General features: G+C 35.8%; 1 protein-coding gene across 1 annotated transcript; it reads right to left on the bottom strand.

Moving 5' to 3' along the window:
• Nucleotides 1-641: 641 nt before the first annotated feature.
• grhl2a (grainyhead-like transcription factor 2a) lies at nucleotides 642-22,800 on the bottom strand. The gene is made up of 16 exons (XM_073846821.1): nucleotides 22,578-22,800; nucleotides 21,613-21,799; nucleotides 21,447-21,505; nucleotides 20,444-20,801; nucleotides 20,249-20,307; nucleotides 18,217-18,373; nucleotides 18,004-18,115; nucleotides 12,848-12,942; nucleotides 8,373-8,531; nucleotides 8,001-8,088; nucleotides 7,605-7,741; nucleotides 7,338-7,381; nucleotides 6,163-6,242; nucleotides 5,982-6,067; nucleotides 1,415-1,479; nucleotides 642-1,334 (listed from the first exon to the last, which is right to left on the bottom strand). Exons 1-16 carry the CDS (start codon nucleotides 22,592-22,594, stop codon nucleotides 1,220-1,222), a joined length of 1,818 nt encoding a protein of 605 aa, XP_073702922.1. The 5' UTR covers nucleotides 22,595-22,800; the 3' UTR covers nucleotides 642-1,219.
• Nucleotides 22,801-25,914: the final 3,114 nt, after the last annotated feature.

The following is a 25,914-nucleotide window of genomic DNA, read 5'->3' as shown; positions in this document are numbered from 1 at the left end:
ATCAGAGTCAGAGGGTGTGTTTGCATATTAAAATGTGAAATCAATTGTGCTTTTAAAACGTAGTTCTCCAAAAATCAGAAACGGGATTATTAACATAAAACCACTATATAGCAAAAGCAGAAATATACATATCATGAAAATTTTATGCAAATAATAAAACAGTTAAATAATAACAATTTACTTAAAGTTCGCTGCTACATACTACAATACAAGTAAAAAAATTCTCATCAAGGCTGCATTTATTTGATTAGAAATACTGTAAAATTGCAATATTATTACTATAACTGTCTATTTTAATGTATTTTAAAACAAATCCTGTGTTGGCAAAGCTGAATTTTCAGCATCATTACTCCAGTCTTCAGTGTCACAATCCTTCAGAAATAATTCTATTATGCTGATTCGCTGCTCAAAACAACATTTCTTATTAATAGACTTGAAAACAGTTCTATTAATTAAAAAATAATTAAAAAAAAAATCTTACTGGTCCTAAGCTTTTAAATGGTAATGTGCACATAATGGATTATAGATGTCTGTGCGTTTGTGTGAAAGTTGAACATCTGGTTTTCCTCTTGCTGCAGGTTTTATAAATGACTAAAACTTAAACTGGTCAGACCACAGTTTTCCAAATTAATACATGTGAATGTAAGACAGTGAAGATTGTTTATTCAACTGATGAAATAAACCATAAAAAATATGTACAAGGTGTTTTTTTTTTTTTTCATCAAAACGACATACAACACAACGAAGAAAATGTGTAAACTATACATTCATGTAACACAAAGTAAAAGTAGAGTGTAGCATTTGGGCCATTCTTCAATATATGCTTTTGTTGTGCATATTACAACATAATATGTCTGCCTAGAATGAGAGCATCTCTTTTATGTTCAAAAATTATGCAAGAATTGATACATGAAAAGATTAAATGCATGCAAATGTCTGACTTCACACTGTTGGCCTCAAGGGGGAGACAGCACATCAAAGAAAATAAAAGCCATAAAACTTGATGGCATATTATAGTGCTTTGGAAGAGCATTTTTTGTGTTGTCCATCATAAAGCAGGTCCAGAAGTGCATTCCCACATCAACAACTTCTGAAAGCATGCTCTTCCAATATTCATAAAAGAGCTCATAAGAACCAAACAGAGGCACAGAATGAACTGTGTGCTCCTTTAGGGTAACAGAAGTCCTCTTAGCAGAACTGTTTTATTGTGGCACTAGCGTTAGATTTCAGTGAGAGTGACCCGGAAACAGTCTGCCTGGTTTTCAATGGAAAGGATGAATGTGTCTTCGTTGCAGTAGTGCTCAATGATGTTGTCGTCCATGTTGACCAGGATGCTAGACATTAAATGAAAATGTAAGACTTTAATTGCAAAATTAAACAATTAAACACATTTAGCACTAGTATGTTTACTCACCCTTTCTTGCTTTTCTTATAGACTTTAGTCATCTTGTCCACAGGAATAGAATATTTGCTTGATATCTTGAAGAAACAACAAAAGAGAACTTAATCCAAACAGCAGCTTAAAGGAGTTCACTTCCAAAATAAAGATTTCCTGATAATTTACTCTAAGATGATCATTTCTTCAGTCGCAAATTAAGTTTTTTGTGGAAAACATTTTAGATTTTTTTTCCATATAGTGGACCTCAATGGGAGCCAATGGGTTGAAGGTCCAAATTTCAGTTTCAATGCAGCTTCAAAGGGCTTCAAGTCTTATCTAACAAAACGATTGGTCATTTTCTCAAAAAAAAAAAAAAAAAAAAAGGGAATGTATATACTTTTTAGCCACAAATGCTCATCTTGCACACACATGACGTAATCATGTTGGAAAGGTTACACGCAATTTCTCCTCAAACTTCAGAATTGTTCATTGTTCGTCATTGTTTTACCTTTAGTAAAGGCCGTACTTTGGTACTTCTGTGTCACAAGTGTGTAATCACGTAATGCGTGAGGTCGACTTTTGGTTTTAAAAAGTACGTAAATTTGTATTTTTCTTAGAAAATGTGTGAAAAACCATGCAATATACAATCGTTTATGCCCCCGAAAAATGGCCCCAGTGGCTGATTTCCTTTCAATTTCTCACAGACCTTTAGGGCCATAAGTCAAACAGGCCCACCGAGTTTCATTCTAAGTGACCTCTGTTAACCTTGTCTCATAGGTGCTCGAAGTTCATCAGCTTATGCAGTCATGTTTTTAGAAACGCAAACATCCTTATAGCCACTTGTGGCACTTTGGACCTAGATCGTGCGTACCGATTTTCATGTCGATAATCGGTACGATAAACCGATTTTCATGTCGATAGGAGAAACGTTGCATAGTTATGGTCGTTTTTATTTTTTCCCTCTTATAGCGCCACCAAGTGGCCAAGCTCTGCAACTTTTTTCATGTGACCTTAGATTCAGCTACTTACTTGTTCAGTTGCTCGCAAAAAAAAACTATTGTTTTGTGTCTTAGGACATCAATGCACCATCACGAGCTGCAGGATTTAATTTGGATTTATCTGTGCATGTTTTTTTTTTACTTTCAATGGTTTGGTGCCCGTTCACTGCCATTATATGACTAACAGACTGCAACGGTTTGAGTTAAAAATCTTCGTTTGTGTTCTACTGAAGAAACAAAGTCACCTACATCTTGGATGCCCTGGGGGTAAGCAGATAAACATCAAATTTTAATTTTTGGGTGAACTATCCCTTTAAGCCTGCGTGTCTTGAGTTATGAGCAATTTTGTACTTTTGATTGCTATAGCGCCCTTGTCTGGCCAATTGGGGCGAGCCTTGGTCGCATTGTAGACCATGTGAGTACCGATTTTCATGTCAATAGGACAAACGTTGCATAGTTATGGTCGTTTTTATTATTTCCCTCTTATAGCGCCACCAAGTGGCCAATAGGGGTGGGACGATACAGGTAACTCACGATTCAATTCTGTGGCGATATTTGGCCCACGATAATGATAATATCACGATTCACGATATTCAATATATTGGAAGAAATTTCATCAACGATATATCACGATATATGTGACTGAAAAAGAAAAAAAATACCCATAATAAGGAAATCTTATGCATTTATTAATGCCAACATTTCCAACACTGTGCAAAGAAATATGCATTTGCATAAAACTCACTGCCTCCTGGTCTTAAATGTAAACACTGTACAGCTAGACAGATAAAAGTGCCTGAACATTAAAAAACAACATGAACATTAACTAACATGTGTAAACCATGATACTGAAACGTCAGTAGTAAGTTGGCATATTCTTCTTGAGGAACACTAAACGCCTGTTTCACACATACTCCGTATGCAGTGCGTATGCAGTCCGTGTGCGTTACATTTGCGATGCAGAAGCAGCACGGACTCGTTTTGCTTTCACACAGGACACGTTTGCAGTCCGTTCCTGATCCGCGGCTGTTTACCACAAACACACCATTTATCCGTTATTTTGACTTCAAATACAAACATGCTTTTTCAGCATTGTGATACTCTTTTATCACAGTACACTAATACAATACTAGATATATTCACGTTTAAACTCAACGTATTATAAACAACGTATTATTCAATGCACTTGCACACCGCTTCTGGGACGTACTGCCGGACAGCAACCGCGTGCAGTGTGAACGCTCTAATCCGTTAACATGGGTGCGGAAAAAAATACTCAATGCATACGCACTGCAGACGGAGTATGTGTGAAACAGGCAACTAGCAGGTGCGTCTTTGACTTGTTTTTCGTTATTTTCCGCCATTCTTCTCACTTCTCTTTTTTCTGCGCTTCTTCTCTGTTGTTGTTAGACAACTTGTGTTCTTCACTGGCCGCTGATTCCGCCACTTTACCCCTATTTACTCGAACAGCGCCCCCCGCAAACAGAATGGTAGATATTGGGTAGTGACAGTGAGACTGACGACGGGTAAATTAATTATTTTGTGTTGTAATAAAATATCGATATTGGCCGTTAGTGTATCTATTATTTATTGCGACAGAGAGCACAACAATATATTGCAATATCGATTTTTTTTCCCACCCCTAGTGGCCAAGCTCTGCAACTTTTTTCATGTGACCTTAGATTCAGCTCTTACTTACAGCCTGTCCCTTTCGAACGTTTTGGTGTCCCTTTGTGACAATAATTATTGATTCACTCTCCAGAGAATCTTCCTGAGATCGAGTGAAAAACCTAGAAGTAGTTCGCAAAAGTAAAGAAAAAAAAATCCCTAAAATGTAGCCAAGGTTCCAACCACATAAGACACTTAAATGTATAGTTCACCCAAAAATGAAAATTTGATGTTTATCTGCTTACCCCCAGGGCATCCAAGATGTAGGTGACTTTGTTTCTTCAGTAGAACACAAAGATTTTTAACTCAAACCGTTGCAGTCTGTCAGTCATACAATGGCAGTGAATGGGCACCAAATGTTTGAAAGTAAAAAAAACATGCACAGACAAATCCAAATTAAACCCTGTGGCTCGTGATGATGCACTGATGTCCTAAGACACGAAACGATCAGTTTTTGCGAGAAACTGAACCGTATTTCTATAATTTTTTACCTTTGATACATAGCAATGTCCAACTGTCCTGAGCGTGAGCTCAGCATCTGGCACGTTACACGTGTACGCGCTCTGACGTAGTATACGCAAACGCCAGAAGCGATCTGTTGCGTGTATACGACACTCATTGTTTACACAGAGCACAGAGATTGTGGGTATAGCGACTATTCAAAATGGTAATTACTTGCCCTTATCCTGATTGTTCAAACCGATTTAAAGCTAAAAGATTACGTTTGCTTGCACAAACTCATCCGGCACTGTTGACTTTCAACCGATTTGCCCTTCCGGCGTTTGCGTATACTATGCCAGTGCACATACACAGGTAATGCGCCGGATGCTGAGCACGCGCTCAGGACAGTTGCACATTGCTGTGTATCAAAGGTAAAAAATGCCATAAATACTGTTCAGTTACTCGCAAAAAACAATCGTTTTGTGTCTTAGGACGTCAATGCACCACAACGAGCTGCAGGATTTAATTTGGATTTGTCTGTGCATGTTTTTTTTTTTTTTTTTTACTTTCAATGGTTTGGTCCCTGTTCACTGCCATTATATGACTGACAGACTGCAACGGTTTGAGTTAAAAATCTTTGTTTGTGTTCTACTGAAGAAACAAAGTGACCTACATCTTGGATGCCCTGGGGGTAAGCAGACAAACATCAATTTTCATTTTTGGGTGAACTATCCCTTTAAGCCTGAGCAATTTTGTACTTTTGATTGCTATAGCGCCCTTGTCAGGCCAATTGGGGCGAGCCTTGGTGGCATTGTAGACCATGTGAGTACTACCATCCCTCCAAAATTTAAAGTCTCTAGGAGTTACGGTTTGGTCAGCCCATTCAGTTTTATGTGAAGACTGCTGATGCTTGGCCATTCTAACAATTCAGCGCTACACTCTTGAACCCCTAATAACATACAAGAACATCAAGATCTATTCCTTTTGGCCACAATAAATGATTAATTGTACTACTATAACACTACAAAAAGTAATGTTTTTTTATAAATTTGTATTTTTCTTAAGAATAACACTGATCGTTTCACTCGTTGCAACCCTTATTCCTCGGCTGGGATTGTGTAGAGCCCATTGAAGCTGCACTGAAACTGAGATTTGGACCTTCAACCTGTTGATCACCACTGAAGTCCTCCAAATGGAGAAAAATTCTGGCATGTTTTCCTCAAATTTTCCTTAATTTCTTTTTGACTGAAGAAAGAAAGACATGAACATCTTGGATGACATGGGGGTGAGTAAATTATCAGGAAATTTTTATTCTGGAAGTGAACTTATTCTTAAAACTAAATCTTTTGACAAGCCTGACTGTTGTTGTATTCCATGGAAAGTAATCTGATCTGCTGCTAAACGCAGTGTAAAGCGTAATCACTTCTGTCTGTTAAGACTCAAAGTGTACATCCCATGTGTTGCAAGTATGCACTGCTGCGTGACATTGTACTTACTGCCTCAAGCAAACTTTTCAGTGTTGGAGACCTTAGCATCAGTGCATCAAAAACCTCATCGGTTTCTCTCCTTACATACAGCAGGACTGGAGAAAAATATCATTCATTAATAATTATAGAAGAATAGGACGCAATCTGTTGACATGTGAAACTAACACCTACAGTATGTAGTAAATCATACCTCTCTTTTCCTCTCTGCTGTATTTGGCGGGTAGTGGAATATCATCCTCTGATGACCGGCATGGTCTTTTCATGGGCACCCTGCATGAAAAACAGAGTTTTAGAATCATAATGATGACTTTCAATGCTACAGATACATTTAAAACACACTGGATTGATTCTACTAGTCGGATGTTTGTCATCCAAGATTATCTTTATTCAGTCGCAAAAAAATTAAGTTTTTTGAGGAAAACAATCCAGCATTTTTTACTCTTTATAGTAGACTTCAATGGGGATCAACAGGTCAAAGGTCCAAATTGCAGTTTCAATGCAGCTTCAAAAGACTCTACACAATCCCAGCCAAGGAATAAGGTAAGGGTCAGAAAAATATATAAATTTATATATTCTTTAAAAACAAATGCTCCTGTTGCATTAGCTTGACTTCACACATTAGTAGTCGTGATGGAAAGATGGCATAGTCGGAAATAAACGACCCAGTGTTTACAATGCGAAAGTGCAAAGAAAGTCAAACACCCTTTAAAAAAAGGTAAAACAATCATGTGGGATGATTTTGAAGTTCGACGAGTTTTTCGCCCTACCCTACATTTATGTACCGAAGCACACAGATGATGAACTAACCACGCGTGACTTTATCAACGTGATTGCGTAATCCGTGAAGACGCGGATACATATCGCAGAGCTAGTGCAGGATGAGCATTTGTGGTTAAAAAGTATATAAATTTGTATATTTTTTTAGAAAATGACCGATCGTTTTGCTAGATAAGACCCTAATTCATTTGCTGGGATCGTGTAGAGCCTTCAACCCGTTGGTCACCAATGAAGTCCACTATATGGAGTAAAATCCTGGTATGTTTTCCTCAATTCAATTTAAACCTTAATTATTGTTTTCGACTGAATAGAGAAAGACATGAACATCTTGAATGACATGGGGGTGAGTATATTTTCATGAAATTTTAATTCAGGAGTGAAAATCCTTTATGCAAACTTAGGTTTCACAACATTAAATAAAGTATAATGTATAATGATTTATAAAAATGTTATATTCTTGTTGAGATTTGCTAAAAATTAAATCAAAAGTCCTATTAAATACTGCTTTAAGTTAAATGTAATATATTGCATCACTAAACACCAATAATACTTCTATCATAATTAAAACAGGAGATTTGTTGTACATACACGGACCCATCACTCTCCATTTCTTCAACGCCAAAACTGAACACCTGTAAACAAAGAGAAAACAAAACATTACAGAGACTTAAAACTTTCAGAGACTTAAAAAAGCAGTGACTTTTGATAATTCAGTTAAACAGAGATTACATCCAGTCGAACAATTTAAGCAACTCACTATGATCTAGTTATTACTAAGAGACTACGCCTCAATAATTAGTTCTGATCAATACCACTTGATATCACTTTGAGAACTGCATTCATCTTTCTTTTTACCTGTCCGGATCTCTGGAGGTTGTTCAAATGGACATCGGGGATAAAGAGCACAGGCTGGGACTCCAGGTCTGTCAATGTTTTGAAGAGCGTAATATCTGGCCTCTTTTGGGCTAAAGTGGCAAAACTTCCTCTCTTACCTAATAGAGTGAAAGAAAACCAATGACTCAAGTCAAAATCAGCAAATTGACGCCGAGAAACACATGTAGTCATGTTTTATAGACGACAAGGTCACAGTCGTCACATATTAGGTCAAAACCTGCAATGCAAACTTGTTTTTAGTCATATTCTTACTCATCACAAAATGCACATACATGAGTAAAATGATACATACAGCATCTAAGGATAATGCTGCTATATTAAATAAAAGAATGTATGGTTGATTGACAGAAATCTCACCATCATGACCCTGGTTGCCAACAGCCTGACCTTTGACCTTCTTCCGAAGCTGCTTTTTCTCCTCATCACGAATTTTTCGCTCAGCTCCCTGTACAGAAGAGATGCTAGTGTGATCGTACTGACTATTGTTGTTGTCACACATTGTCATTAAAAATTACTTTTATTAAATAATAACTAAATATCAATTAAGTAGTTACAAAAACACTACATGAAGATCACATTATTACAGCTACTAAATGGCAATGGCAAACAGGAAATTTCCACTGTAAACTGTAGCATTTATAGTACAACTTGTGCGAATAAAATGATTCAAGTTCCTGACTCAAATGACTCAGGTCCTTTGACCCACAACAATGCAGATGCAGCACCAACCTTGTCACAGAAGACCTTGATCTGTGCGTAGGCTCTGTGGATGGGTCTGTTACTCCTGTTGTTGTAACTGTAGGTGTCAATCTGGATCATAAGTGGAAGACCTTTGACTCCCTTCTGTGAGGAGAAATCGGTGCTCAGACAGTTCACCGTAACGAACACCTTGGGAAAAAAAGCAAGATGCATACACAAATCAGCTTGACAAAACATGCATTTGTGAGTTTGGAAAAGGTCAAGTATGACCAGGCAATCATGTCTTATTATCTTATGACAAAAGAGCCAGGGGCAGTTTTTCTACCAAGCTGCTAAAGTATAAAGGGAATGTTCTCACAGAATACATGAAAAAAAAAAAAAAAAAAAAATCACAATAAGGGGCCATTCACACAGAACTCATTTTTGCATTTAAAAACACAAGGAGCTGCTCTCACATAACCGTAGTGTACTAGGCTCCTTTACACAGAACATGTTTTTCAAAGACAAAACAAAACTAAGGAAACATTCACACATAATACTCTGTACATTTAAAAACTAGAAAACAGTGACGTAAGGGGTTGTTCACACAACGTATGTGTGTTTAAAAACTAGAAAACGGTTCAGTAAGGGACTGTTCACACAACGTATGTGTGTTTAAAAACTAGAAAACGGTTCAGTAAGGGACTGTTCACACAGCATATTTGTGGGTTTAAAAACTAGAAAACGGTTCAGTAAGGGGCTGTTCACACAACGTATGTGTGTTTAAAAACTAGAAAACGGTTCAGTAAGGGACTGTTCACACAGCATATTTGTGGGTTTAAAAACTAGAAAACGGTTCAGTAAGGGGCTGTTTACACAACGTATGTGTGTTTAAAAACTAGAAAACGGTTCAGTAAGGGACTGTTCACACAACGTATGTGTGTTTAAAAACTAGAAAACGGTTCAGTAAGGGACTGTTCACACAGCATATCTGTGGGTTTAAAAACTAGAAAACGGTTCAGTAAGGGGCTGTTTACACAACGTATGTGTGTTTAAAAACTAGAAAACAGTGCAGTAAGGGACTGTTCACACAGCATATTTGTGGGTTTAAAAACTAGAAAACGGTTCAGTAAGGGGCTGTTTACACAACGTATGTGTGTTTAAAAACTAGAAAACGGTTCAGTAAGGGGCTGTTCACACAACGTATGTGTGTTTAAAAACTAGAAAACGGTTCAGTAAGGGGCTGTTCACACAACGTATGTGTGTTTAAAAACTAGAAAACGGTTTAGTAAGGGGCTGTTCACACAACGTATGTGTGTTTAAAAACAGAAAACGGTTCAGTAAGGGACTGTTCACACAACGTATGTGTGTTTAAAAAACAGAAAACGGTTCAGTAAGGGACTGTTCACACAGCATATTTGTGGGTTTAAAAACTAGAAAACGGTTCAGTAAGGGACTGTTCACACAGCATATGTGTGTTTAAAAAACTAGAAAACGGTTCAGTAAGGGACTGTTCACACAGCATATTTGTGGGTTTAAAACTAGAAAACAGTTCAGCAAGGGGCTGTTCACACAACGTATGTGTGTTTAAAAGCAGAAAACGGTTCAGTAAGGGACTGTTTACACAACGTATTTGTGTGTTTAAAAACTAAAAAACGGTTCAGTAAGGGGCTGTTCACACAACGTATGTGTGTTTAAAAACTAGAAAACGGTTTAGTAAGGGGCTGTTCACACAACGTATGTGTGTTTAAAAACTAGAAAACGGTTCAGTAAGGGGCTGTTCACACAACGTATGTGTGTTTAAAAACTAGAAAACGGTTTAGTAAGGGGCTGTTCACACAACGTATGTGTGTTTAAAAACAGAAAACGGTTCAGTAAGGGACTGTTCACACAACGTATGTGTGTTTAAAAAACAGAAAACGGTTCAGTAAGGGACTGTTCACACAGCATATTTGTGGGTTTAAAAACTAGAAAACGGTTCAGTAAGGGACTGTTCACACAGCATATGTGTGTTTAAAAAACTAGAAAACGGTTCAGTAAGGGACTGTTCACACAGCATATTTGTGGGTTTAAAACTAGAAAACAGTTCAGCAAGGGGCTGTTCACACAACGTATGTGTGTTTAAAAGCAGAAAACGGTTCAGTAAGGGACTGTTTACACAACGTATTTGTGTGTTTAAAAAAATAGAAAACAGTGCAGTAAGGGACTGTTCACACAGCATATTTGTGGGTTTAAAAACTAGAAAACGGTTCAGTAAGGGACTGTTCACACAGCATATGTGTGTTTAAAAAACTAGAAAACGGTTCAGTAAGGGACTGTTCACACAGCATATTTGTGGGTTTAAAACTAGAAAACAGTTCAGCAAGGGGCTGTTCACACAACGTATGTGTGTTTAAAAGCAGAAAACGGTTCAGTAAGGGACTGTTTACACAACGTATTTGTGTGTTTAAAAAAATAGAAAACAGTGCAGTAAGGGACTGTTCACACAGCATATTTGTGGGTTTAAAAACTAGAAAACGGTTCAGTAAGGGACTGTTCACACAACGTATGTGTGTTTAAAAAACAGAAAACGGTTCAGTAAGGGACTGTTCACACAGCATATTTGTGGGTTTATTTTTGTGTTTGAAAAATAAAAAAAAACAGTGCAGTAAGCTGTTCACACGTAACATGTTTTTGTGTTTAAAAAAAATAGAAAACAGTGCAGTAAGGGGGTGTTCACACAACATATTTTTGTGTTTGAAAAATAAAAAAAAACAGTGCAGTAAGCTGTTCACACGTAACATGTTTTTGTGTTTAAAAACTAGAAAACAGTGCAGTAAGGGGCTGCTCACATGTTTTTGCATTTTAAAACTAGAAAATATTGCAGTAAGGGGCCGTTCACACAACGTGTTTTTGCATTAAAACTAGAAAACAGTGCAGTAAGGTGCTGTTCACACGTGTTTGCATTTTAAAACACACAAAAAAACATTGCAGTAAGGTGCTGTTCACACAAAATATTTGTGTTTAAAAACTAGACAATAATGAAGTAAGGGGCTGTTCAAACGCCATATTTTTGTGTTGAAATCTAAAAAAACAGTGTTTTAAAAAAAAATTCAAAACCAGCTGTCAATCAACCCTAACCTTTTTTAACTTAACACAGCAAGATGCTTATAAAAGCTACAAAAATGTGCAGCAATGCTCCAAGACTAGCATCATTGTAGCAACCAATGGCATACTGGGAGGAGGTGCGTCTATCTGTTCGACTAATGGCAGACATAGGGAGCTTTCTGTAAACCTGAACCTAAAATTCATTATTTTTGCAATTCAGTTTGGTGATGCTAGTGGCGATAGAGGTTGTAGTGAAATTACACACTGTTTGATTAATAGACTAGTTCTGAATATAAAGCTATTATTGGATGGCCTCCCAGACTTTTAAAACATAGTGAAGAAAGCACAGCAGTTCGTGTCCGTTTTTCTTTCAAAAATCTTTTAGCACTAGTCCATCTTTAATCTCTAAAACACCCATCCAGCTTCTGTGTTGACAAAACCTTACAGCACTAGTGAGCTTTAATAGTGAATAGTAAATCTTCTCTGTTAAATACGCTCACAATCTTAAAATCTCTGAATGGCGACTCTAAACAAAAACCGCATAAGCACTCTATCATTGTGTGCCTGTCTGCGGTTTATTCAAATAGTAAGCAAAACTAAATTTATTTGAAATATTCCCAACTGTAACCTGTCTTATGCCAATATATCAAGAGACACTGGAAAAACGACTGTTGAAAGATGAAAGGTAGCGAATCTTTCAGCCCGAGGTGAAAATAGTTTCCCACTGACGGTCTCCCGTCCTTTCATGTCTGTGCCTGTAGCTGTTGTTTCATAGAGGAGCTTGTTGTTCAATGTTATGAGAACCACTTGCGTTCTCAGGGCCACGTGATCAATTCTGACAGGAATCAGTTAGCAACTGCATACACAGACAAATCTTTCACAACAGATCTGCTCTGGACTCTGTGTGCATGTGGGTGCATGCGAGCAAATGATGGCTGAACAAATACAGAGTAACACCGAAATCTTACAATATCCTCCTACAGTATCAAATCATCATAAGTTGGCTCAAAATTGAACGTTTAAAAATTCTACAACCCTTTCTCCGGAAACACCATATCTTTTATATATCTAAATGAGTACTTTATAGCAATAAAATGATGGATTTCCAAAGGTAGGGAATTTCTATAAAGTCTTCCACTTGCTATTACAATGACACATCAGGCTACTTCAAAAGCCTCGTTTTAAAAACAAATATTGACCATGAGTACTGGGTGGACCTCCTCCCTTAAGTGTGCACTTAAAGTAAGCTTGTTAAGTACTGGAACTAAGAAGGAAAAATCCTCCTGACAAGTGAATTGGATGCTGAAGGGAAGAGGAGGAGAAGGGAGCTGTAACATCTCCTCAGGCTCAACAGCTGTTATCAAACAACTTCATCTTGACCCGCACACTGCAAACTTAACAGTAGAGTAAAACTCGGAGAATCGAAGCTGAAGTCTCACCTTTGCCTCCTCGTTGACGTCCCAGGTGAAGGACACGGCATTGTAAGCGATTTCTTCGATGTTGCCGATGGTGCTGAAGCTCTCTTTATAGTCAGCTGAAAGGTGAAAACGGGGGGTTGGGGAAACATGATATTAGTTACAATCAGTAATTGACAGTTTTTCTTTAAGAACTTAACAGTATACATGGTTTAAAGGTCTAAGACCATGTAGAATATCTGAAATTTAAGATCTTATTTACATAAATTATTAAATAACATGCATTAAAATTAATAAAATACATTTTGGAATTCAATTATAAAATAAAACAGTAGAATAAGGGATAATAGTAAGTAATAAAACAAAATATGTTAAAAGTAAATAGATAAATATTTTTTACTACTTTTTTTTTAAATCTACAGTTTAGGGTCTTTTAAACAAAAACTTTATTTACATAATTTTTAAAAATTTATTAATAAAATACAATTTGGAATTAAATTATAGAGTAAAACGGTAGAATAATAGAAATAATAGTAAGCAATAGAGAAAAAATATATATTAAAAGTCAATCAATTATTTTGTTGACTACTTTTTTTAAAATCTACAGTTTAAATGTGAATAAAATAAATATGATAATTAAATTTAAGAATAAAGTAGAAAAAGACAATAGTAAATAATAGAATAAAAGCAAATAAATCAATCAATAATTAAGAAAGGACTACATTTAAAAAATATATACAATTTAAAATCTTATTTAAATAAACAAAATAAACTGAATTAATACATTAAAATGAATAAAATAAATTGAAAAACATTTTATATAAATACAATTTTAATCTGAAATATCTAAGGCGATATAAAAATCTGTATTTACATAAAAATATTAATAAAATGTATTAAAATTCATAAAATAAAAATGTAATTAAATTATAGAATACAACAGTAGAATAACAGAAATAAAAGATTACTTGAAAACATATCCACAAAAATTGGATCGTATTTAGATAAATATAATAAACTGAATAAATACATTAAAATTAATAAAATAAATTGACAATTTAAATAAATTAAATTTTAATCTGAAATATTTAAGGGGATACATAAAATCTGAGATTAAATACCTAATTTACATAAAATTAATAAAACAAGTAGAATAGAAATAGCAAATAATAGAATAGAAGTTAATAGATAAGTTTTGGAATTAAATTATAGCATAAAACAGTAGATAATAGAAAATAAGTTGAAAACAATTTAAATAAATATTTTTAATCTGAAATATCTGGGATTCAAGATTTTATTTACATAAAAATATGAATAAAATGTATTAAAATTAATAAAATAAAAAATAGAATTAAATGATAGAATACAACAATAGAATAATAGACATAATAGAATAAAAGATAAAATACAATCTTAAATTGTAGATTTAGAAAAAAAAGTCAAAACGTATTTATTAATTAATAAACTACTTTTTTAATCCAATTTTTTAATCGTATTTAGATAAATATAATAAACTGAATAAATACATTAAAATAAATAAAATCTGAAATATTTAGGGGATACATAAAATCTGAGATTCAAGGCTTTATTTACATAAAAATGTTATTTAAATGAATAAAACAAATATTAGAATTAAATTATAGAATAAAACAGTAGAATAATAGAAATAATAGTAAATAATAGAAAAACAAATAATAGATAAATAGGTTTTAACTACATTTTTTAAATGTATTTATTTAGATAAATAAAATAAACTAAATAAATATGTTAAATTAATAAAACAAGTTGAAAACCAATTAAAATAAATAAAATTTTAATCTGACATACCTAAGGCGATATGTAAACTTGAGGAGTCAAGATCTTATTAACATTAAAACTAACTAAATAAAATGTATTAAAAGGAATAAAATAAACATTAGAACATTAAAACTAAAACAGTACAATAATAGAAATAAATAATAGTAATAATAATATGAATGAATGAATGAATACATTTACTACATAAATAAAATAAAAGAAATACATTTAAATGAATAAAATAAGTTTAAAACAATTTAAATACAAATTTAAGATTAAATATCTGAGGCGATATGTAAAATCTGGGATTTAAGATTTTATTTACGTAAAAGTTATTAGATAAAATGCATTAAAATGAATAAAATAATTATTAGAATTCAATTATAGAATAAAAAGTAGAATGATAGAAATAATAGTAAATAATAGAATAAAAGACTAAATAAATAAGTTTGACTACTTTTTAAAAATCTACAATTTAAGACTTTTTAGGTAAATAAAATAAACTAAATAAACACATTAAAATGAGTAAAATAAGTTAAAAACAATTAAAATAAATAACATTTTAATCAGAAATATCTAAACTGATATTAAATCTGGAATGCAAGACTGTGTTTAGATATACTGAGTAAAAAATTATTTACTTTGAAATGTAAAATCTGGGATTTAAATATGATATTAAAAAATAATTTTAAATTCTATTTGTTAAATTTAAATATGATATTAAATTCTTTTTGGATTCTATGTTTTTCTAGATTAAAAAAAACAAAAAACTTTTGCACAGTGAAGCACAATATACTGTTTTTGATTCTTAAATCATGCTGGATAACATGATCATCAGGTTTTGCCAGCTCAAGTGCTTCTCTTGTTAAAGCAAAGGCTGGACATACCAAATACTGACACACTGTCAAATTCATGTCAAAGTTCAACTTGTCACTCAAATTATGCTGATAATATAAATCGCTAAGACTTCACACCCCACTGTACTTTCAAACAAAATTGAAGATTCTCCTGCTTTGCCCTGAGTAAATATGTATATAATATGCAAAGCTGCAAACAAATTTAAGCACTTCAGTTTATATTTCAAAAAATTAAAAGAAAAAAAACAGCGAGATGCTTTTTGACCTCAGACGCAGGCGTTCTGTTACAAGCTTCACGACTATGACATGGTGCCTGCCTGCTGTGTAAATACAACACCGCTTAAATGTATGGCAGATGTTACTCAAGCCTTCCGCTTTACAAAAGAGCAGGACCCTTTCCCAAGCCCCCGCTTGTCTGAGGATTCAACCTCCCCCCAAACGGTTAACGCTCCTATTCAAATCCTGATCTTCTGCCTCAGGCACTATGAAAAATCCCTGGATACTGTTATTCAAATCAGGACAACATCAGGATCAGAGGATCGTGTTTCGGTCTTCCAAAATCATGCCCAAACCACGTCAGGCTGCCAGCTGCCACCGAGAAGACCATCGCAGTGCCCCTCAGGTGTCAAACAAACCCCCACCCTTCCTTTAACCTGACCCCTCATTGTCCTTACGGTTCCCAACTGGGAGTTATGATGGAACACTTTGCCCTAAGCATTGTGCTAAAGTTGCAGACCCCTTTTTTATAATACACCTCAAATAAAACAGATGAGGAACTGGGAAGAATAACGTTGAACAAAAGGAGGAGACTCCAGTTATCTGGTATCCTAGGGATACAGACGATGAGAATAAAAGAGGGGGGAAAAAAAATAATGACGCAAACGTAGAGCCACACAAACAAAAACACACCGGGTAGGTGTAGGTGTTAAGGCACTGTAATATTTACCATCCCAGTCATTTTAGTAGGAATCCATGAAAAAAAATGGCTTTCTTCCTTAATATTAATAAACATTCTTAAATTACGATTCAAAAGCAAAATTAAAGAAGTAGTTCACTTTTAGAACAAATATTTACTGATAATGTACTCACCCCCTTGTCATCCAAGATGTTTATGTCTTTCTTTCTTCAGTCGTAAAGAAATTATGTTTTTTTAAGGAAAACATTTCAGGATTTCTCTCCATATAATGGACTACTATGGTGCCCCTGAGTTTGAACTTCCAAAATGCAGTTTAAAAGCAGCTTCAAATGATCCCAGCCGAGGAAGAAAAGTCTTATCTAGCAAAACGTTATTTTCTAAAAAAATTTTACAATTGATATACTTTTTAATCTCTACACCGAGTACAGACAGAGCTAGACAAGACAAGCATTTGAGATTAAAAGTATATCAAATGTAATTTTTTTTTTAGAAAACAACCGATCGTTTTGCTAGATAAGACCCTTCTTTCCTCAGCTGTGATCGTTTAGAGCAGTGGTCCTGAATCCTGGTCCTGGGGGACCCCTGCTCTGCACATTTTGCACGATTCCCTTATCTAACACCTGATTTAGATCATCAGCTCATGAGGAGAGAGATCCATGAACTGAAATAATCAGCTAATGATCTCAGTCAGGTGTGTTAAATAAGGGAGACATGCAAAATGTGCAGAGCAGGGGTCCCCCAGGACCAGGATTGAGAACCACTGGTTTAGAGCCCTTTGAAGCTGCATTTTGGAAGTTCAAACTCGGGGGCACCACAGAAGTCCATTATATGGAGAGAAATCCTGAAATGTTTTCCTCCAAAAACACCATTTCCTTACGACTGAAGAAAGAAAGACATGAACAGCTTGGATGACAAGGGGGTGAGTACATTATCTGTAAATTATCTTATTATATCTTGTAAATGATCTTGTTCTGAAAGTGAACTACTTCTTTAAGTGACTCAAAACAAGAAAACATAACTAAGTTTACATTTCTTAGCCCACTGGCAGACTTTTCTTGTTTTAAAGGGATAGTTCATCCAAAAAAATAATATTCTGTCGTTAATTACTCACTCTCTTTTTGTTTCCGAACCTGTAAGGCCTTCGTTCATCTTCAGAGCACAAATGAAGATATCTTTGATGAAATTCGAGAGCTTTCTGACCCTGCATAGACATCAACACAACTGACACGTTCAAGGCCAAGAAAGGTAGTAAGGATATTGTCAAAATAGTTGTTGAATAAAGTTGTTGTTTTTGTTTTCTTTGCGCACAAAAAGTATTCTCGTAGCTTCATAAAATTAAGGTTAAACCACTGATGTCACATGGACTATTTTAACGATGTCCTTACTACCTTTCTGGGCTTTGAACGTGTCAGTTGCATTGCTGTCTATGCAGGGTCAGAAAGCTCTCGGATTTCATCAAAAATACCTTAATTTGTCCTCCACAGATGAATGAAGATCTTACAGGTTTGGAACCACATGATGGTGAGTAATTAATTACAGGATTTTAATTTTTGGGTGAACTACCCCTTTAAGACATATGTAAAAGTTATGTTTGTAAAGTAGACTCCCACCTATGTCAAGGACTCTCTGTTTGGCTGTGTGTTGGCGGGTGTGCCAGTAGTTCCAGTGCTTTAGCTGCTCATCTCGACACTTCTCTTGTCCAAACACCACCATCACTACACTCTGAGAGAGACAGTTACAAAGAGTGTTACAATCATTCTGGTCCTAATATCAATTATATTACAGAGTCAATAAGTGGTTGTCACAATAACAGCAAAACTCACCCGCACTTTACTGATGGGGTGGCGAAGGCCCTTGTTGGCTCCGGTCTCACTGAGAGTGATGCCGTAGAACTGGCCCTTGTTCAAATAGATCATCGGCCCCTCGCCGGCTTTCTCGCGGACTGAACGACTCGCTTCTATACTGTACTGGAACATGTCTCTAGGAGAGGATAGAAAAAGCGTTGTGTGAATAAAAATCATAATAGAATGAAGTTTGTTTCCTTTTTTTGGGCACATATTATACAGATTTTTGCACATATGCCATATGGTTTACATTTTTCATCAAAAGGGATGTGACACTGGACCACAAACCAGTCTTAAAGGAGTAGTTGACTTTCAGAACAACAATGTACAGATAATGTACTAACCCTTTGTCATCCAAGATGTTCATGTCTTTCTTTCTTCAGTCGTAAGGAAATTAGGTTTTTTTAGTAACACATTTCAGGATTTCTCTCCATATAATGGACTTCTATGGTGCCCCCGAGTTTGAATCTCCAAAATGCAGCTTCAGAGGGCTCTAAATGATCACAGCCGAGGAGTCTTATCTAGCAAAACGATGGGTTATTTTCTAAAAAAAATTACAATTTATATACTTTTTAACCTCAAATGCTTGTCTTGTCTAGCTCGGCAAAACAAGCGTTTGGGATTAAAAGTATATAAGTTGTAAATGTTTTTAGAAAATAACCCATCGTTTCGCTAGATAAGACCCTTATTACTCAGCTGGGATCATTTAGAGCCCTTTGAAGCTGCATTTAAAGCTGCATTTTGGAAGTTCAAACTCGGGGGCACCATAGAAGTCCATTATATGGAGAGAAATCATGAAATGTTTTCCTCAGAAAACACCATTTCTGTATGTCTGAAGGAAGAAAAACATGAACATCTTGGATGACAACTGTTCTGAAAGTGAACTACTCCTTTAAGTAGAATGGGTATATTTGTAGCAATAGTCAAAAATACATTGTATGGGTCAAAATTATTGTTTTTTTCTTTTTATACCAAAATCATTAGGATATTAAGTAAAGATCATGTTCTATGAAGATATTTTGTACATTTCCTACCATAAATATATCAAAACTTATTTTCTGATTAGTAATATGCATTGCTGAGAACTTCAATTGGACAACTTTAAAGGCGATTTTCTCATTATTATTATTATTATTTTTTTTTTTTGCACCCTCAGATTCCAGATTTTCTAATAGTTGTATCTTGGCCAAATTTTGTCACATCAGCTTATTAATATGTCTCAATTTCAATAACTTTTTTGTTTAACTTAAAAAACCGTGACACAAACGTTACCTAATGTAATGATAATACTACTAATACTACTACTAATAGAATAAAAAAGTATGATAGGCATTGTCAAAATACTCCATCTGTCATCAGTGGTTCAATCTGAATTTTATGAAGCGACGAGAATACTTTTTGTATGCCAAGAAATTAATAAAATGACTTTATTCAACAATTCGTCTCATCTGCATCATCGTAGTGCCACTTTGGAGAATATTCTCTGGACGCAAACTGGACGCTGTGCTCTGTCAGCCGCACCACACGGATACGCTGTTTTCGGTCAAATCAAAGCGTAAAGAACATAGAAGATGCATCTGTGTGGGGTTTTTTTTGCGTACAAAAAGTATTTTTGTCACTTCATAAAATTCAGATTAAACCACTGATGGCAGATAGACTATTCTGATAATGCCTTGCATACATTTTTGGGACTTGAAAGTGCTATTTACTCGGCAGTCAATGGGACAGTGACTAGCCTCCCGGTTTTCATCCAAAATATCTGAAATTGTGTTCCGAAGACAAACGAAGTAATTACTGACAAAAATGTCCATTTGGGGTGGAGTAAGCCTTTAAAAAAAAAAAAAAAAAAAATCCAGAAAAATTCAAATGGAAAAAAACTGAATTAAAAAAAAAGGAATTTTGAAAAAAAAAAATATAGCTGACTTCATGAATCATTTAATAAATCGTACCGACCCCAAACTTTTCAATAGCGGTGTAAATGAAGATCAAGGATTTTGCAAGTTGTACTTACATTCCCGAATGCTCCTTGGAGAAATGTTCCGCCCCTAGTGTGGTGGGTACCCTGTACTTCTGAAAAACAATATATGACAAAAATGTAAACCTAATGAAGAAACAAATTGGCCTAAACTGCATTACAAGTGTATAACAAAGAGTAGCTACCAGTATCAGATAACAATTTTAACTCATAAATGCACAGAAACTTTACCATAGTCTCCTCAGGGTAGGAGTCCTCAAAGGTGCTATCTGGTGTACTGCACTGGTCATCCTTCATGTATTCATCATGGCTGACGCTCGCTGGATCCTGTAAAGACTGGTGGTAGGGCATGCGCTGATACTGAACGACCTGCTGTTGGTGGTGGTGGTGGTGGTGATTGGAGAACGCCTGACCATAAACCTCAGCCTTCACAGTGGCCACGACACCCTCCTCAACCGGCACTGAACCAAACAGGTCTTGTTTATTTTCTGCACCGTGAACATCAGTATTCAAGGACAGGTTGACAGGAAGTGACTTCAGGACCTGGATACGAGTCTCTGCAGACTCAAGGCCATCTTGACCGATGCGACTGAAAGAAAGTGGTTATCAAATAGGTTAGTCAAATCTATGGCAGTTGGAACATAAACATTCATTCATTCATTCATTTATTCATTCCCTGGAAATATAGTTAAAACATGAAAATTTACAGCCTAAAATGGAGAAATATTTAAAGGAGTAGTTCACTTTCAGAACAACAATGTACAGATAATGTACTCACCCCCTTGTCATTCCTTTCTTCAGTCGTATGTTTTTTGAGGAAAACATTATAGGATTTCTCTCCATATAATGGACTTCTATGGTGCCCCCAAGTTTGAACTTCCAAAATGCAGCTTCAAAGTTCAAACTCAGAGACACCATAGAAGTCCATTATCTGGAGATAAATCCTGAAATGTTTTCCTCAAAAAACGATTTCTTTACGACTGAAGAAAGAAAGACATGAACATCTTGGATGACGCTTACTGAGTGCATTATCTGTAAATTTTAGTTCTGAAAGTGAACTACTCCTTTAAGATTCTACATGAACTAATAAGCAAAAACCATGTTGGATATGTATCACGATGCATTACGAATATGTTCTGAAGTTTGTTAATTCTTCAATTCAACATTTCACTTTAAAATTAAAAATAAAATGGTGGTCTTAGACTTTTGGATGTCACTTGCATGTTAGACTGACCTCTTTTCATGATCTTCTGGAAGTTTAGGCACTGGTAGGAGCCTCTTTTCTTTAGGAACCTAAAGGAACAGAAACAGTATAACTTCCTGACAAAGCGTTTTCATATATGTACACCTACACTAGAGGCACATTAGTTTTCTTCTAACTGTAACAGATGATCTCTGACCTTATAGTAATCATACAGGATTCCCAGGGCAGCCACACTGTCTTCATCTCCATTGATGCTCATCATAGCCTTGGTGGCAGCGGTCAATGGATTCTCCAAGTAAGATTTCCATGCCTCATCTTCACTTGTGAAGGAACGGCGTGATGGAATATTCATCTCATTTGGGACCACCACCACCAGACGCTTACTGAAAACATTGATCAAAGTTAATTTAGGAAAACATATGTATATACAGTGTATATACATGTATATGTATGTGTAAAAAATAGACAGACTTGATCCCAATAATTCCACTTCTCTCCATACCTTAGGGTTCACGAAGTTTACAAAGGGTTTGAGCATTCAACTGAAATTCCCAGAACTATCCTTTTACATTTTCCACACAATTGCTTTTTTTCTATGGGATAATGGACTATATCCTGCTGGATATTGATACTACAGTGAGGAAGGGTTGCATGGGAGGGGCTGTACAAGGATGTTAGCTAATATAAGCCACCTGCCCAGACCCACCGTTATAGATGTACTACAGCAAACACACACAAACCAGAAGAGGAAAAGAAATATATATACATAAAAAAATAATAATAATAATAATCAATCAGTTTACTGTATAGTATATAGTGTAAAAACCCTTACACTATTGATTATCTAAATAGAAATACATAAATAAAACATTTACAGTGCAATTACAGTAAAACATTGCGGTGTTCCACTGGGTTCTATACTAGGACCTCTTCTCTTTTTATTTTATGCTTTTAGGTTAGGCCTATGTAGTAAAGCACTGCTGAATATTACTTCTCACATATACATATTTACTCTCATTTTCTCAAACAAAACGTCCAGCAGCGAAGACGTCACATTAAAAAAGATAAACGTCATTTAATTCCAAACAACTTGTTGCGATAGAACGGATTTAAGTTTGCCGTTTCTTCTAACCCATATTAGTGTTTACATTGGCGACTTACTTCTCCTCCTGAGCCATGTGCACTGCTGGGCTCCCACAGTGAAACTGGACTTTCAGGTCGGTGAAGATGCGGCAGGTGAGTCGCAGGGAACGGCTGAAAGAAAACTCGGACTACAGGTCAAACAACTTCTCGCATCCGACTCTCATTACAGCATCCTCCGTCTGTTCCGCACAAAGGAGAGCAGCCAAACATTCAGGATCAAGCGGAAAATTGTGTTAAATCTAGGAAGTCTCAAGGTGACTGTTATTGTGAGCAAGCAAAGGTGCGCTCTCATTACCTGAAGGAGGGGACGAGCCAGCCAATCCCCGCGCAGCGGCTTTGATTCGGTGACTGCGATTGGCTGTTTATCACAAAGAAGGCGTGGCAGCCACCTGCACGCTTATACTGTTAAAACATGCATCTGAAATAGAGAATTACATTCTGTTCGTGGGAGTTTTTTCATTGATTGCGCAAAGAGATATTACTCGAGAGGTGTGTTTTATGGGAAATTATTAAATACGGCTAATCTCTAAATAACCTATATTTAAATCTCCAAATCTAACGTCTTTTTTTAAAAATAAAAGATGTTCAGGATCAAGTCTGTACATAACATCGCAGCTGGCAGAGCAGTTTACTATATTTAACCAAATGAGTATAATAATGAAATATGACTTTTGTTTCCATCGAGTTTTTCTTGTTTGGAAAGGGAATGTTTGTTCACTTTTAGCCCTCTGTCTGGGCCTATCCAAATACAGGTATTGTTGACTAGCAGACTCCTAATTGTTTGTGAGGGCAAATAAAATTGTCTGTTAGACTAACAGGTGTGGCTCTATTTTAAAAGCTTCAAATGTGGTCTTTCTTTGCTCGCATATGGGATTTGACTGGCCTGGGTTGAGCTCTAGTACAAGTTGAGCTTTTAATGAGCCGAGTAAAAAAAAAAAAATATATATATATATAATTTTTCAACCAAACTTTTAACAATTTCAATGAGTGCTACTGTGTACGTGACACATCAGAGATGACAGGCTTCAACAAGACTATGAAGGGTCAGGTGAAATCTACTAATAACCTGTAGTGATCAGTCATGGGAACAGAAACTGACACCTAAGTGCAGAAGAATAATATTTCGTAATTTGCTCCAACGTAAAGACTAGAGACAAAGGCATATAAAAATGCATTATCAGTCTGTATTTGTAAATTGCTTGTCTTGTTCTGTCATGATTTTTTTTTTTTAATACTTTTTCAGTTCTACTTGATCTGCATCCTTATCAGACTTCATGGGACATTTCACAAGAGGTGTGGCATGCATGAGTACTCAAATGAAAAATAACCTGTTTTGACCTGGAGAAGGGCTTCAGCTTCTACCCGTCTGACAGGTAACGATTCTGCATTGTTAGCAAAATGTGACAGAAGTTTATACATAATACACACACACATACACTGAATTGACGCATTTTACCAGTTGTACCAGTCCAATAAAAGCTAAGAACTTTGGAGAAAGTTGTCCTCGAATAACTTAGGTATTCTCATGTTGGAAATTTAATGAAGAAAATCTTTTCTCATGCACCACCTTTTAAAAACAGCTATAGTTGGGAATTCTCAGTCACTTGCATACATAGCATATTGAATGCATTTTGATGGGAAAATATCAACGAGCAATTCAGGACTAATCCTGCTGACTCACATGATTCACATGATGTCATCTCTTGCCTGAGTATGAGAACAAGGCCCGCCCCAATCTCCTGCTACAGACAACAGAAACTTCACAACAGTCAACATTTTAAAATGGTATCAGTCTCTATCTACTACGCCATTCCACTCCACTCTACTTAAAAAGAAAGGTGACAAAAGCCTAATTAGGTCATTTAAAAAATTAGGGCATTTTCAACTTCACAAATATTACTCTTTATAAAAAAATGTACAAGCAATTTCTGAGGCAATTTATTTATTTATTTTTTCAAAACAAATCCTACGTTTTATCAGTATACAAGTGTTTATATAAAGTGCTTAAATGCTCTAATTACACAATGGTTATATATTAAGGAATGTTTCTCATGTGGTAGGAGTGGAAAATTCAGATTTGTTTCACCGCCTATCTAATCTTACAGCACCACAAAGACGGTCATATAGAGTTGCCCGGAGTACCACCAAGAGTGTCGGACGTGTGTAAGATTTCCTCATTGAAGCCCCTGGGCTGGGCAGGACCTTCAAACAACACTCACAAAATTGGGAAGAATAAAAAGCTTTCAAAGTGATGCAATTATAAATCAAAACTACTTTAGGAGACGTACTTTTAGGGTTAAGATTTAGTGGCAATAAATGTAACACCAATATCCAGTTACTTAAAGTAAAATAAATATTTTATAATACATTACTATATAAAAAATTTGGTTCTCATTCATTCAGATTTTAAGCTTAAATCCAAGCATGTAAACAAATAATTCACCAGAAGTAAGCCGACATCTTGTGGCAAACGTAGGTACTACAACAAAACCAATTCTGTGTTTGCAAACAGTGGTGAGGTTTTCTTTGGGTGGCAAAAAATGACAAATTTTAAGTAGCAGTCTATGACAGCTACTTAAAAAAAGGTAAATTTGAGTTTATATTTCAAAATTCTGACTTTAGTCTTACAATTCTGATTCTCAACTTTCTCATTCTCTCTTTCCCCCACAGGTCAGGATCAAGAGTTTGCAAAAGTATTCACACCCCTTCATTTTGTCACGTTTTATGTTGCTGGTTGCATGGTTGCATGGTTGTCCCCCCCCCTACCCTGGTGAAAAAAACAGCTAAAACCAGCCTAGGCTGGTTGGCCGGTTTTAGCTGGCCAACCAGCCTGGTTTTAGCTGGTCAGCAGGCTGGTTTTAGAGGGGTTTTGGCAACTTTTTCAGCCTGGCATGACTGGTCTTAGCTGATCAGGCTGGGAAACCACCAGCTAAAATCAGACTGACCAGGCTAGGAGACCAGCTAAAATCAGCTACTTTCAGCTTAAACCAGCTAAGACCAGCCAATCAGCCTAGGCTTTATTAAAAACGAAACACAGAAATAAGTACATTGCATAAGTATTCACACCCTTCCCTCAGTACTTAGCTGAAGCACCTTCACAGCCAACGTCTTTTTGGGTATGATGCGACAAGCTTTGCACAATTGCATTAGGCAGTTATCTGCCACTCTTCACATCACCTCTAAACCTCTCAAGCTCTGTCAGCTTGGATGGGGTCTGGCAGACATTTTCAGTTTTCTCCAGAAATGTTTGATTGGGTTCAAGCCCAGGCTCTGGCTGAGCCACTCAAGGACACTTACAGGATTGTCTATAAGCCACTCTTGTTGTGTGCTTAGGACCATTGTCCTGTTGGAAGGT

Source organism: Garra rufa, chromosome 9, assembly GCF_049309525.1.
Source record: "Garra rufa chromosome 9, GarRuf1.0, whole genome shotgun sequence".
NCBI classification, from domain to species: domain Eukaryota; kingdom Metazoa; phylum Chordata; class Actinopteri; order Cypriniformes; family Cyprinidae; genus Garra; species Garra rufa.
This window is presented reverse-complemented; position numbering and strand designations above follow the sequence as displayed.

Bases quoted from the DNA above. Each gene is read 5' to 3' on its own strand.
- grhl2a (XM_073846821.1), bottom strand. The intron at 20,308-20,443 runs GTAAAGTTTCTG...ATTGTTTTTCAG, and splicing joins CCTACCCTGAGGAGACTATG to AAGTACAGGGTACCCACCAC. The intron at 7,382-7,604 runs GTAAAAAGAAAG...CTTTGTTTACAG, and splicing joins ACCTCCAGAGATCCGGACAG to GTGTTCAGTTTTGGCGTTGA.